This window comes from Schistocerca americana, chromosome X (assembly GCF_021461395.2).
Source record: "Schistocerca americana isolate TAMUIC-IGC-003095 chromosome X, iqSchAmer2.1, whole genome shotgun sequence".
Lineage (NCBI taxonomy): Eukaryota > Metazoa > Arthropoda > Insecta > Orthoptera > Acrididae > Schistocerca > Schistocerca americana.
Genome location: NC_060130.1, coordinates 243,726,699 through 243,742,676, shown reverse-complemented (window position 1 = coordinate 243,742,676; position 15,978 = coordinate 243,726,699). Strand labels below are relative to the sequence as shown.

General features: G+C 37.9%; 1 protein-coding gene across 1 annotated transcript in view; it reads left to right on the top strand.

Annotated features, from left to right (window-relative positions):
* Positions 1–15,978, top strand: part of LOC124554709 (polyamine-transporting ATPase 13A3) — a 186,329-nt gene that overhangs the window by 147,350 nt on the left and 23,001 nt on the right. Inside the window, exons 14-16 of the mRNA XM_047128348.1 lie at positions 3,099–3,249; positions 7,572–7,814; positions 15,351–15,508. Of these exons, the coding sequence (XP_046984304.1) occupies positions 3,099–3,249; positions 7,572–7,814; positions 15,351–15,508 (552 nt within the window). The remainder of the gene's footprint in view (positions 1–3,098; positions 3,250–7,571; positions 7,815–15,350; positions 15,509–15,978) is intronic.

Here is a 15,978-nt window from a genome sequence, read left to right as displayed (position 1 = left end):
GCCTTGATGAACTTGTGGATGGTATGCCATGACAAATACAGGCATGGATCAGTGCAAGAGGACATGCTACTGGTTATTAAGAGGTACCAGTGTGTACAGCAATCTGAACCACCACCTCTGAAGGTCTCGCCCTATGGTGGTACAAGATGCAATGTGCGGTTTTCATGAGCAATAAAATTGACGGAAATGATGTTGATCTCTGTTCCAATTTTCTGTACAGGTTCCGGAACTCTCGAAACCTAGGTGATGCAAAACTTTTTTTTTACTTGGTTTTACTTGCTTTTCAACTATCCAAATGATTTACAAGAGCAATTAGTCTGGTTAATGAGTGTCCACTGTACTACAATTACTGTCTCCATTAGTAAACAGAAATGAGAGAGTGAATACATGCATGAATTTCTTATATGTATATTGTATAAAATAAAAAAAGACCAAGTGAGTGGTTCAGATTTAAATTGCAAATTGCCTTTTACTTGGTTAGAACAGTACTGGTGTGGTTACTCTCATGTTGCTTGAGTGCAGGGTACAGCAACTAATCTTCTAGATCAAACTCCCAAGCAGTTTTCAGAAATGGTTACTGTGCAGACCGACCATCCTGTTGACCAACAGATGTCACATGGTCATATTTTCAATCCACACAGTGGACTGTTACTGTACTCAGACTAAAAACACTGGTACCACACTCCTAAACCTGTACACAATTATAAAGTTTTACATCATATACAATTTCACAATGTTCCCAAATCATAATATGGACTAAAGTTTTTATTGCTTTTGCTACCCAAACAATTACATATTGATCCCATTTGGGAAAATGTAACATCCAATCAGTTTACAATTTCTTCTACAGGTGATAGCTCTTACTACACATCAAAAACATTGATTCTACACAGCATTAACAGAGACTGCTACTAGTACAGGTCAAAGATTGCATTATGCATCGGATGGTACAAAAAGAATCTGAAGTGGAATCATATTCTGTACAACGTGTTTCCATTAATTTGATAATCGTCAGTGTAAACCATATTTTATTTTGGAAGTTTTTCAAACTGTGATACTTTTTGCAAATACTTGTTGGTTTCTGAATTTATTTCCTGTTACATTTATCCAAACTGGATGGATATTTACTTAATCTAAAAGACCCATATCTACAAACTCCATGTATTTCAGTACTCTATTCACTGTCTGCAGGACAAAATACTCCAAATCCACTGAGAGAGTTTCTTTAACTCTTTGCCTTATGGAACCAGTACAGAAAGCCACAGCTTGAATGACCCTAAAATCATTGAAAACTGTAGTTAGAAACTTCCACTTGACTCAAAATATATTTGAGATACAGTGCTTTAAAGTTGAATTATACCAGTGTTCTGCAATTTCTGTTGTGTTGTTGGATGATGTTTCTGAACATGCACTTGTATCCTCAATTCATTCATGAAGACACTGTCTACAACCCTGTGCAGTTTATCAGCAGTATTTCCTTACACCCTGTGTACCAAAATTACAGCTTCAGTTTAACTTCATCAGAATGGTGGGGCATCATTTAAGAACTGAACAAGGATCCAAGCAAAGTAATACCATTTCTAACTTCTGTATTTTGCTGACGACTTTGTACTGTTCGTCTCTAATGCAGATATACTTCAGCAACAAACTGAAGAACTTACTGCAGCACATTTAAAAATAGGTCTGGAAAGCAATTACAGTAAGGTTAAAATAATCTGATATTAACACATCAGAAAGGAAATTATACAAATTAACAATGAAATCATGCAGTCAGTTAATGAGCTTTTAGATTTATGGGTACTGAGGACAATGAATTGCTGAGCAGCAAAAGAAATAAAAAGAGAATAAGAAAGGTCTGCACTGCAATTGTTAAATTAAATAGAGTTTTCAAAATTATGCATCCAACACATCTGAAACATAAAATTTATAATTTATGTGTTTTATCAGCTTTGAGTTGTGGCAGTGACATATGAAGGGCTTATTTCAATAGCGGTACAAGTCCATTTTTGTTCATTCTGAGATACAGAGTCCTAAAGTTAAATGAGTGCTGAAAAATCTGCAGTTGAGATACCAGAAATATTCAAGTACATATACCTGAATATTTCTGGTATCTCAACTGCAAAGCTCATTTAACTTTAGGACTCTGTATCTCAGAATGAACAAAAATGGACTTGTACCACTATTGAAATAAGCCCTTCATATGAACTTTCAATGGCAAAACCATACAAAAACGTAAGCTCAGTCTGTGAGCAGTGGAGAGGTGCATTTTGTGAACTGCTAGAAGAGGTGACAAAATAAACAAGTGAATCAATTGACACGCTGGAATGGAACTGAAGTAAAAATGAAATGGTGTCAATGAAGAAGAAGATAATGATGATGATGTGGTGATATACAAGGCTAGTCCTCTGGGATACTGTCATCAGCTTATTGCTTGCATCAGAGTACTAACTATTTTTATGTTTCTGTGTTCTGTGTATCAGGAGCAAAATTACAAAATGTGTTACCAGGAAAGAAATTAATCACCTCTACACCAAAACCAACACAAATTTTAACATAATGAGGCACAGGCTGAGAATAAACTGAAACTCACACTAGCTGAATATCCTCAAAAATGGCAATAAACTATCTATTTCTGCTTGGTTCATACCATGTAAAAATTTTTTGTCAGGCTGCTTATGTTCTCTATTAACATGCACCTATCATGAAGCCTGTTTTGTTGTAATTACATACAGAAAATAAAGATTCGTGGTTATTGTGCCACAAAAGTCTGCAGCAGTAGAACTTGGCAATTCCTGGGTAATTGTATAATCTTCAGCTGATCTAGGTGCTTCTGCAATAAAATGTACAAGTCTCATTAACATGTCTCTGGTAGTAGCACGAGCTTGAGCACAATTCTTAGTATGAAAAAAAAAATTGTGTGTGTGTGTGTGTGTGTGTGTGTGTGTGTTTGTGTGCGTGCATGCGTGCGTGCGTGCGCGCCCGTGCATGTGTGCATGCATGGGTGTGTGTTTCTCACCCTTCATATTTCATAATTATTGAAATATTATACAGTGTCAGTGTTTTTGAAGTAGTCATATGTTCTTGTCTTGTGTTTATAGGATATAACACTGGGCATTGTTCGTCAGTTCCCATTTTCATCTAACTTACAACGTATGAGTGTCATTATGAGAAAGCTTGGTGATGCCCATTACACTGCTTACTGCAAGGGATCTCCAGAAATGATTGCATCCCTGTGCCATAATAACACAGGTATGCTCAAAATATATATTATGCAGTTGTAACCACTGCAATTAATATTACATATCTGTTCTATAACTATTGTGACACCCTGCACTCACTATTTCTATGTATGTTATGGTCCAGTTTCATTGAAAGAGATATCCTTACTCATTGTTATTGGAAGATTATTTTTTAACAGTGTTCTTGGACAAAAGTTTAGTAGTTTTCTTGCTGTGTCTGGTTGATTTTTCTCACAAACATGACATGGCAAGAAAAATTCAGAAAATTTTATCTATGATTTATTGGTAGTTGATCCTTGGAAAACATCTCCAGTTATACAATACTGTGTGATCTTTCAAGAATATCTGATTCCTCAAGAAAAGTCTAAATGCCATATTTATAAAATATAGGCACTAATTCTTTATTTCAGATTAGTTAAATTTACTGAAATGAAATGAAGGGAATCATTGAGGATGAAATCAATGAAGTGCAATAACAGGAAAGGGTATCAGTGAAATCTGTTCAGAAATATGGAATGAATGTGTCTTGATAAAATTCCCATTGATTTCATTCATTCATTTCATTTCAGTGACCTTTGTTAAATTTGCATAGATACCCTCGTATACATGTATCTGTGGCAGTGAGAGCCATGGTGTGCCACAAAATTTATTCCTGCAGTGGCACTGTCCCCACTTACCCCATGGGAGAACCTCTTTTATTATTCAAAAGTAATTGGAGGGAAACATCAGTCGCATTGAAAATTTGAGATGCTCTCGAAGGCATGTTTTTATGGTTTTGAATGGCTAGGGTGACTGCTTACTATAAGAAAAAGGTTTAGGTTTGGATACCAAGTTGGCAAAATTTTCCATTTTTCATGACATGGTCATTATTTTCTTCTGTGCAAGACTTTTAGGAGAACAAATCACAAGTACATGGTAGTGGAAATATTCATGTACAGTGTTAATGTAGTTTTCTTATATTTCACCACCTTTTACATAGCTGATACAGCAGGATGAGTTTTAGAACATCTCTTATTTATAGCTCACTGGACACAGTTGTTGAAGTAAAATATGTCACAATGTTTAACCCTATTCATTTTCCTGAATAGAATGCCACTGATTGGTGCAAGATGTGAGAGGTATGAGCATGAGGCAGCATAGTATATACAACAGGCGTTGAGTCAGCCATAGTGCTGCTTTGATCATTACTGCAGGGGCAGTTTTTGTGCATAGGTTATTGCCTGTATTTGTCACACTTATGGTACAGATGGTTTGAAAATGTAATCAGGTGTCCAAAACTAGTCACCATCAAGATATAAAAAAAGATACTTCTCAATGCAACTGGTGACAGAGCTACAACCATTTATTTCAGTAGTATATATATCTTGTAGCTCCCATCACACTGGAAACTAGAAGCAGCTGTGAAACATTTTGTTACTCATTTTCTTTGACTCATCTGTGATTACTGTTTTTATTTATGTGCTATCACATGTGAAGCAGCTACAGCTTCAGCTTCAGGCACTGTATGAGGTGCTATCCAAAATTTTCGGGACTGGTGCTGCCATCTGTTGAAAACCTTACCTTTGGACTAATGGTCACCGTCACCCTCGAAGTAGTTCCCATCCGCATGTATACACCAGTCCCAGTGCTTCTGCTGCTGGTCATTTTTACAATGATTACCAGGTTTCTTCATAAGTTACTTTTGGATGCTTTGTACAGCACATGAAACTGACTGGCTTCTCTGCAACTGAAGATGTTCAGTAAAGAAAAGGAATCCATGTAAAAACAAGTGTGACAATAATCTACATTAAAAAGCATTATAAAATTCAGTCGTCACAACATTTTTCCACTTGACTATATCTTAAGCTTTCACGGGATTTTTAAAGATGGAGCAGATGTAAACGATTAAAGATCATAAGTTCAAGTGGGAAGAACATACCACACAATTTGCTGATATACCTAACCATATCTCAATTTGCAATGTAAATGTTGTTAGTTATAGGTGATGCAAAAGAGAAGATAACTGCCTAATTTCCTTGCTTTCCTCTCATAGTGACAAAAAGTATAATATTCTTGGTTAGCTTGTAAAGGCAAACCAAAGTTGTCCTAGTTATTAAATATGTAACATGAATTATTTGAAGTATAAATTCAGGCACACCCTGCAAAAAACCTGTTCAGAGGATAAGGATACACTAACCACTGTTTTTCAGTGCTTTTATTTCCAAATGAAATTTACTATAAATAATATACCTGTATTTCAGGCCAACACCTCAGTTCATGTAATCAATACTAGGAGTAAGAACAGTTAACAGGAGGAGTCATTAACTGTTATCCAGAACCTCCTACCCTTTGCCACCAGGGTCATATTGCTTCAGAAGGCCCATATGCAAGACCTGTCCTATGGTCCCACCCAGTACATACTGTTCCAGTCCTGTCACAGGCATATTATACCCTAATAGAGGCATGGCCATTTGCGAAAGCAGTCATGCCATATACCAACTCCACTCAAATTTCTTCACAGGCTTTTGTAGGTATGACCATTAACCAGCTATTTGAATGAATGGCCATTGCCAAATCGTGGACGAGAGCAAAGTTAATTACCCAGTGGCAAAGCATACAGCTGAGTGAGACATACCCAACTACAGTGGTTGTTTCTGAATCCTCCCTCCCTGTACCAGCTTTTCTAAATTACATCAATGGGAATTGTCCTTACAGCACATCCTTTCCATCCCACAATCCTATTAGCCGCAATTACCACTTACCCTTGACCATACGTACCGTCGCCCCTGTCACCGTGCTTCTCAATTCACTTCATTAATCTACACCCATATTGTGTCTCTATGCAGTCTCCCTTTTTTGCTGTTCTGTTTCTCTTTGTTCCAGCCCACTCCATCACTCTATGTGCTGTACACAACTTACTCTGCCTGTGCCAGGTAGGGCCCGTCGATGCCCTGTCCAAAACTAGTCACCATCAAGATATAAAAAAGATACTTCTCAATGCAACTGGTGACAGAGCTACAACCATTTATTTCAGTAGTATATATATATATATCTTGTAGCTCCCATCACGCTGGAAACTAGAGGCAGCTGTGAAATATTTTGTTACTCATTTTCTTTGACTCATCTGCGATTAGTGTTTTTATTTATGTGCTATCACATGTGAAGCAGCTACAGCTTCAGCTTCAGGCACTATATGAGGTGCTATCCAAAATTTTCCGGACTGGTGCTGCCATCTGTTGAAAACCTTACCTTTGGACTAATGTTCACCATCATCCTCGAAGTAGTTCCCATCCACACGTATACACCAGTCCCAGTGCTTCTGCTGCTGGTCATTTTACCCTTCCATTCCTTCTACTTCGCCCAAATTCTCCTGACCTCCTTCTTGTTCCTCTTACCCACTCCATCTAATATAAACCCTCATCCCAGTCAGCCTGCATCACTCTTACAAGGCACAATGCATGTATGTGTGTGTTTTTGTTACTCTCTTATTTTTGAGAAAGGGCATAGATTGAAAGGGTAGTGATGATTTCAGTCTTGATTGTGGTCACATGGGCTGATCAATGTCTAAAATTTGTGGTCGGTTAGTTGATTTGGGGGAGGAGACCAAACAGCTAGGTCATTGGTCCCATCAGATTAGGGAATGATAGGGAAGGAAGTCGGCCGTGCCCTTTCAAAGGAATCATCCTGGCATTTGCCTGAAGTGATTTAGGGCAATCACAGAAAACCTAAATTAGGATGGCTGGACGCAGATTTGAACCATTGTCCTCCTGAATGCGAGTCCTGTGTGCTTACCACTGCACCACCTCACTCGGTCCAACTTTGTGGTGAGTGGTTACCTTTTCTCCTCCGATTATTTGTTTTTCACCTGGAAAACAATGAATTGTAGAGAAGTACTCATCTTCAGTGACTTGCCAATAACCATAAAATGTTTAGTTGACAATAAAGCACAGTTTAAGGATTTATTTGTGGTAATCTATTTCTACATGAGTGCTGGGTTTCTTAATAGACTCATTTGATGCACAAACCATTAAAAATATCTCATAATGTGTGTAGTATCTAATACCTGACTTATCCACATTTTCTGTGCCATATAGCTAGCAATTTATGTAAGTTAGCATTGTGTGTTTTCTTTCGACAATACTGGCTACACACTTTAGTGTGTTTAAAAATTTAAATTATGTTTCAACTCTGAGAAAAGTTTACTTAGTATTTGTCGAAAGAAGATCAGCTTTTCATTTTTTTGTAAACATGCATTACATGTTTTTAAGATGTACCATATCCTCAAGGACCTCCTCACTTTATACCTGCAGACTGAACTGTGTATCTGATCTAATCTGCACATTTTTCTTCCAGTTCCTGCTGATTTTGACACTGTGTTACAAGGATATGCTCAGGAAGGCTACAGAGTGCTTGCCCTGGCATACAAAGGGCTCCCAAAAATCAATTATGTTAAAACACAGAGAATTCAAAGAGAAGAAATAGAATCAAACCTGATATTTCTTGGGCTCATTGTTATGGAGAACAGACTGAAACCTGAGACAACTGGAATAATAAAACAACTGAAATCAGCCAACATCAGGACAGTTATGATAACAGGTATGTAAACTATTACTTCAGCAGTTTTTCTTCCAGGAAAATTTCCATCATCTGATTTGTAAACACGATCACATCAAACAAAAAATGAACTTTTATAATTTGTTTCAAGAGACATCTTTTAGATATTACACGTAGTGTACATACTGAGATGTACATAATGTAAAATTGGTTTTAGGTGTTAAATGCATCCTGTTCATTGGGGAAACATATATTAAAGAAAAGTTACATATGTTTAAGAAATCTAATGGTGTGTCATCCTTTTGCAAGTAATATAAATGCTCATTGTTAAAGAAAGAAATGATACAATTCCAATATGAGGATTCCTGCAACATTCGTATGCAGGAGTCACCTGTAACAGTGTGTTCATTGAAAAATGATCAAATAATCTGTGTAAGAGATTATCTTATCTTATAAAGGACATCTGGAAATTCACACTCAAGCTCTTCGTCATACAGTGCAGCATTGAAATTTAAAACAAAATTACTCTTTGCCAAGATTTTGTGTGGTACAACATTTATGAGAAAAACTCTTATTAGTTATATCATGTGACAGCTCTCCAGGATGGGGAGAGTGGTTTGAGTTTATCTCGTGACTGAGTAACATTTTCAAATAATTATGACATAGGTCAGTGGTGTAAAGTTGTAGTTCAAACTACCTCAGATTTCCAATTTCAATCTTCTCAGCGTCATTGGGTGTATTTTTTAATGTTCTGCATTGTAGGTTTGTTCAGTGCTAAACATGAATTGATACTGGCATCTAATTGTAGTTTACTATCCATCAACCTTTGTTTGAGATAACAAAGACTGATGGATAGTAAACTACAATCAGATCCCAATATCAATTTGATATTTGGGATAACAAAGATTGATGGATAGTAAACTACAATTAGATGCCAATATCAATTCATGTTTAGCACTGAACAAACCTATAATGGTATGACCAAGAGTAACATGTAAAGATATAATGAGTGATGTAGTATTAGGACACTGGATTTGAATTTGGGAAGAAAGTAGTTCAAATTCGTTTCCAAACATTTAGATTTTGGTTTTCTTTGGTTTTCCCAAATCACTTAATGAATATGCCAGAATAGTTTCTTCGAAAGGGTACAGCCATTTTCCTTTCTCACAGACAGGATGTTAAATCCTGATCTTCTCCTTTTGTAAGATATGGTACATACAAAGCTCAATAAAATTAAACCACACCGATAAGCATAACTGTACAATGAAACCACTGTCAATGTTTGCAGTAATTTACAGTCACTATTCAAAATTGTTTCTGAATGCTTAAGAACGTGAGTGGGAACATTCTACAACACGTCACCATTGATGCTTTCAGTTCTAACTCAATGTTTGATTGGTTCCTGTCATAGATTTAACAGCATTGTTAATGTTAAGCATGGATGTCTTAAGTTAACAGAAGAAGGTTTATTGTGTGACTTCTGGTTTTTCGGTATAATTTCTCTTCACTATATGTGGATCTCCATTTTCTAGTGTTACCACACCACATACTGTAGATAGTTTTCCCTCACAAACGGTGGAGGATGGGACATTTTGACAAAGAATATTTTTATTTTACAACCTAGTCCTGCAGTGACTGAAAAAGAGCTTCTGCATCTTCATACAGATTCCACAAGCCACTATGTTGTGCATGACGGAGGGGCTTTGTACCACTGCCAGTCATTTCCTTTCCTGTTCCACCCACAAATAGAGCAAGGGAAAAATGACTGGCTCCATATGAGCACTAATTTCTCTTGTCTTATTTTCGCGGTGCTTATGTGAAATGTACATTGGCGACAGACAAATCATTCTGCAGTCAGCTTCAAATGCCTGTTTTCTAAATTTTCTCAATAGTGTTCCTTGAAAAGAACGTCTTCTTCCTTCCAGGGATTCCCATTTGAGTTCCTGTAGAATCTGCATAATACTTGTGTGTTGATTGAACCTACCAGTAACAGATCTAGCAGCCCACCTCTTGAGTTGTTTCGATGTCTTCCTCCAATCCAATCTGGTGGGATTCCCAAACACTCGAACAGCACTGAAGAATGCTTGGGCATGAATTTCCAAACAGTCTGGATGTATACTAGGTTGATAATTTCCATTCTACAATAATGTTTCTTCCTTCAAGGACTGATGCATAGAGAGCAGTGTGGATTCGCAGTACAAAAAGCTTAAAAGTTCCACCATTAAACCAAAGAACCAAAAATTTGAAGCCATTACATTTGTTTAAGCAGCTTTCATGAACCTCAGCTCAATGCTTGCTGGTGTTCCTTACTAATGGCATGTAGAATTTTCAGAATAACATCCATCAAAAAACGCTTCCCTTATTATCAGTCTGATAAGCTATGTTCATACTCTCAGTACTCAGATGTCTCGAGGCCTAATAGTCATCAAACACTCATCTTCTCTCTCTGCAGCATACTCTGTGTCCAAGGTGCCAACATACCAGCATATTGTTGTCTGTCTTCCAAATGCCTGTTTTTCTGTAGTGCATTTACTTGGTGAAGGAGTTGTTTGGCACTATGTCACATCATAAATCCAAGTATGACAGAAGCTATCTCACACCTGATGAAAGGAGTCATAGAAGACATATATCAAGTTCTGGTGAAGGATGTCACATCATTTTAGGGCACCTTCATATGTCAAATTGGTTTATGGGCTACTGAGAGAAAACTTTCCTAGCAATCTGAGATCCTAAACCTTGTTGGTTTATGTTCAGTGATGATACCAGGAGCCAAGATACTCTATCCTCATATAGCTACATGCATAACACATTTTCTCCTATCCATTTTACCTGCTCCTCTTCAGTTCATCATGGTTCGTCCTGGACAATGACTTCCAATCACTCCATAGAAATCTGTTGATTTGAAATTCACTAACCAACAAAAGTGCCTCGACTGTAACAGCCGCCATCCTACGCACATTAAAAAGTCTCTCCTAACAGTCTAGCCACCTGCCATGGTGAGTAATTCCTTGTCCAGTATGCTGAATGTCCTATTAAAGCAAAATCTGGTTGGGGGAGTTTAATGAACCAGCATTAGAAAAAGACTGCAAATGATTCTATGGCTTCCAACACCAATGTTGCAAATGAACCATCAAGACAAATAAGTGAGATAAGAGCTCACATACACACATGCAAACTATAATTTCTCCTCACTCCATTTGAATGTGGAACTGAAAAGGGAATGACTAACATTGGTTCAAAGCACCAGCTGCCATTTACTGTACAGAGGCTTGTGGGGTATGCATGTAGATTTATATATAGAAGGCCTTCACAGAAAGGTGCTAGCCTGCAAACCCAGTTCAAAAACAGATCTCCAAGAGGATATATCCACACATCTGTAATTTTCCAACCACCCCCACTAACCAGCTGCAAAGGAATACGTCCTGCCCCTCTCTCCTTTCCAAGTGCTGGGTGTATCACTATGGCTCCATGAAAAAGGAGCAAAGCCAGCAGTGGAAATATGGATTCACCACCAGTGAAAAAGATGAAGTCCCAAACATCATCTAACATGATGATGCAGAGTGTTTTTTGGGACTGCCACTATGTGGCACTAATTAGATTATCCTTGTAAGAAGCAAACTGCTACAAGAGCACATTACAGAAATCTTGTGATGAAGTTTTATGGGAAGCTTTCAAAATGAAGTATTCTGTGAAGCTGTCCAAAAGCTGTTTTTTCTCCATAACAATGCCCCAGCTCATTCTATACAGGCCAGCCACATATGCTTCTGTGGGTTATCAAATTTTGCCTTAATGTTCATATTCTCCAGGCATGATCTCCACTGACTTCTTTCTCTTTCCTCAGATAAAGAAACAAGGGCATGACAGGCATTTCCAGAATAATAACAAGGTGATTTTTGAGGTGTAATATTTCCTGGAAAGCTAAAATGAAGATGTCTACAGTCAAGATGTCCATAAAGTCACCCATCAACAAGTTTCATGGTTGTAGCTAGATTTTTTTTTGGGGGGGGGGGAGGGGGGGTTGAGAATTAAGACTTTATGACTACCTCTCCTACAATCCTACAAACATTATTAATACAGCTGTGAGCTATGGCATATGCGAAGTGGCATAGTGGTTAATATTGCTGATTGGCATTTGGCATGCTGCTGGCCGCCAGTTCAAACCCGACCACCAGCAGTTATATGTTACTTAGTATTAATCATTTCCTGAATGCCTTATGTTTTTAATGTTTGTATATTATGGAATATTCAATGTCTGTATAAATACCAGCATTATGGAATATTTGATGTTTGTATAAACAGCCGCACACTTCATCCAGGAGTGGAGTTTTGTTCTGGCTGTATGTTAGAGCCAGTAACAAACATGTTTTCAGTTCTAAGTGTTGTACTTCACTGATAGCCCTGCCTTCAGGCGTGGATTTGATTGTAGTTTTGACATGACACTATTTGATGGAGACACAGGGTACTTCAAAACATTCACATCACTGTGGCTCCAACTAGGCAACATAAAAATCATTGACTACATGGACAAGAACCAAAGTACAAGCAGTACATCTTTCCCAAGATCTGTATATTCAGGAGACAAGTAGAGTCCAAAACAGCAGTAAGTCAGCTACAAAGCAGGCATCCATCAATGTTTTCCAGAAACGCTGATCGGGAGCCGACACAATGGCTAAAACATTTAGACTGAGTTGCCAGATTCAAAGGTAGGATGACAGGATGTGTTTGACAAATTTATACTTCTAATTTGATGGCACAGCCAAGCAGTGGTTTGAGAGCAATGAAGAGAAGCACAGTACTAGGGAAAAATTCTGTGCTTAACCAAAAAAAAAGTTCAGTGACAATCAGCAGGGAGTCTGATTAATGGAAGAACAATTGAGGAACAGGGCCCAATATCATGAAGAAAAGACGTAGTCATACATGCAGAATGTTTTGGCACTGTGCCACATCGTAAATCCAAATATGACAGAAGATATCTCACACCTGATTAAAGGAGTCATAGAGTTCTTCTGGTGATGGATGTTACGTCAGAGGTATTCATTAATTGGTGCCACCGGATGAAGAGAGAGAGAATGAGAGAGTCGAACAAAAGTTGTACAACTGACTGCCAAATGTGGTCCCTATGGCAGTTGTGAAAGACAACCACGGCTCACCTCTCTCATTCGCCAAATAGTAAGGGAAAAGACACAGCAGAGTATGGCAGCCAGAAATGTCAGACTGAGTACACAAGAGATAGCAACCGTGAATGTCGACCCCATATGTTAGGAGGTACTGATCTTTGACACCAATCTCTGCCACTATGCGAACTTACCAGTAAGAATGGACTCGGCAACTTGAACTTATGCCGCAACCATCAAACAACAACCCAGCATCTGACCAGTACACCTCTTCCAGAATGGTAGTTTACTGCCCACACAATCTACAAAATGTCCTGGTTGGTCTTGATGTCATGTATAGCCCTACCCTTTGCCACATGGGTCATATTCTTGCGAAAGATACAAGGTACAAGACTTGTCCTATATACCCATCCAGGACATCCTATTCCAGACCCATCACAGGCACATGCTATGGAAACAGGGCCACCAGCAAAAGCAGCCATGTCATATACTAACTCTGCTTGTAACTTTTGCACAACATTTTATCAAACATGACCACCAAAATGAGTGCCCGCTGCCAAACTGTGCCCAAGAGTAAAGTGGACCACCCAGTGGCAGATCATTCATTTGAACACAATGTTTGTCATTTGCACAAGAGTCTGTCCCTGCTCTGGGAGTAAGATAAATGGTACAAAATTTAATGGCTTTAACTTTGAAGGTTCTTCTACACTTTTGTCACCCTTATAAATAAAAGATTGTGTCAAAGGCCACTAATAATTGTTTTATTTTCTTTGTGATTACAGTTCTGCGTATTTATGTTTAGTATACCTTGCATGTTGTTAAAGGCATCTGCATTTCAAAGATGTGAGACAATTAATACTAATAATGAGGAAAAGGTCACTATTGTAATGTTACACAAACACAATATCAGGATTCCAATCAACTAACTTTTATTCCATTTCCACATGCAGGGATATACTCAGACCCAGAATGAAGCAGTAGCTAGTACAAACACACATAACCAAGAAGTACATTAACACACAGTCTAACATTGAGCGTACATGTGTCACATAAACATTGGTCTGCAAAGGGCTCAGGTGTGCCAGCTTATATACGGCTGCTTTGGCACATGGCAAAGCACTTGCTGCACATTCTGTACCCATATCTGGTGGCTTCTTTAGGCTGGCTGTGGAACCACACTCTGTTTAATTATACGGGCTCACAGTATAACGTTACAGCTGCCACTTTCAGATACTTTCAAATAAAGTAGTGCATGATAAACAGTGTGAACAGAATATACAGATGATTTGACGTTCTGTTCTGGTTTATTTTTGTTTAGTTTTCATCTGAAGGTTGGACCTAACATTCTTATAAAACCATCAGTAGTATAAATATTTTTTTCTGAAATATTGCTTTCATTTAATAGGGGCCTCAGTAGTTAACTTATTCTTGCATGCATTTCATTCTGCATTGTCATTTCATTTGATACTTTAAAAATTAAAAATATTTTCTGGATCATCCACTGAAAGCAGTCATGCACTAATGCACCATGACAAATTAAATGAACTATTTTATTTGGGTTAATGATGACTAGTTTCAAATGTGTCCATTCATTATAGAACCATTACCTGTGTGGTTCTGGAATGATTAGTGAAGTAATGTTGTACATTTGTACATTTGGAGCTCTTCACAACTGCTCAGCGTTGAACATTCTGTGTCCATAATGTAAGTGCCTACTACATCCTGAGTCATCTGTTAGTGGAATGTGGTAAAAGTCATCAGTAACTAAAACTGTCAATGCAACCTGATACAGGAAATTTTCAAAGCAGTGTTGGGATTCCACAAGGAACTCTTGGCCTAATGTACTAGTGCATGACTGTATTTCAACCTTGAACCCTGTCCTTTCACGGTGATCTGTTTCATCAAAATAGATCAGTGCAGCAGCAGTAGACAAGCAGTTTCTACGGGCATGTTGTTGTGTCCTGCCAGAAAATGTCGCACCTGAGATCTGATGCAAAAGAAATGTGACTGAAGTTGCAAAATTGTTTAGTTATCAGAGATGCTCAGTTAATGGTGCTTGCTGTCTTGTAAGACATATTTGAGTATACACATATCTCATTCATTCCTTGTTCCTGTTTGAAAAAAAATTTGCATGTCATTTTCCATGGGCTGTGAAGGAGCTCCACCATTACTGTCTCCTGGCAGAGTGCAAGAACAAATCTGTCCTAAATTGTTTGTCAGCTGCCATTGAGTTGATCAGATTTGATACTACGGATCAAAGCAGTCACACACTAATATGCAATGACAAATTGTTCCTTAGTTATACAAACAGTCTCATTTCTTCTGTCAGAGTAGAATAAATGTGTATAATTTGACATCTTTTTTCATTTATTTGATGTAATTTAATTTTTTCTTTAATTAGAAACATTTATCAAGTACACAGGAGGGCTGTAAGTGTATTAAGGTCTATGTACTCATATTGCAGGAGACAACTTGCTCACTGCTGTAAGTGTAGCGCGTGAATGTGGAATAGTGAATTCATCCCAGAGAATTATTATTGTACATGGGAAGCCACCTCAGCTTTCAGGCCCTCCAAGACTTTTCTACACAAATGCTTCTTCTCGTCTCATCCAACGAGATGCAGTAAGTATTTTCTACAGTTTTATGTGTACCAGTGAACCCAGCAATGCATCCGAATTTGCTATGTATGTATGAGAATTGAATAAAAGTCCTAAGCGCCTTCTTCCCCTCTCCCTGTCCATCAACTCTTCCCCCCCCCTCCCCCCCTCTCCATCCATCTCATTCTCTGCCTCTCTCTGTCAATCTCCTCCTTCCCTCTCAACATGTTCATTTCCTCACCCCACCTCTCTCTAACTTCAAGCCTTGTTTATTCTTATTTCAAATTCAGATTCTGTAATGGTATTCTAACAACAAGCTATAAATACAACATTCCTGTATTCTGTGAACACCAAGTGTGAGAAATAAACCAAAACAGTACATTATTGCGTATACAACTTTTGTGTATAAAAATATATAATGACAAAGAGCATCTATGGGGAAACAATTTCTGTAACATTTAAATGCCCTGCTATCATAGTTAAAACTGAGCATGA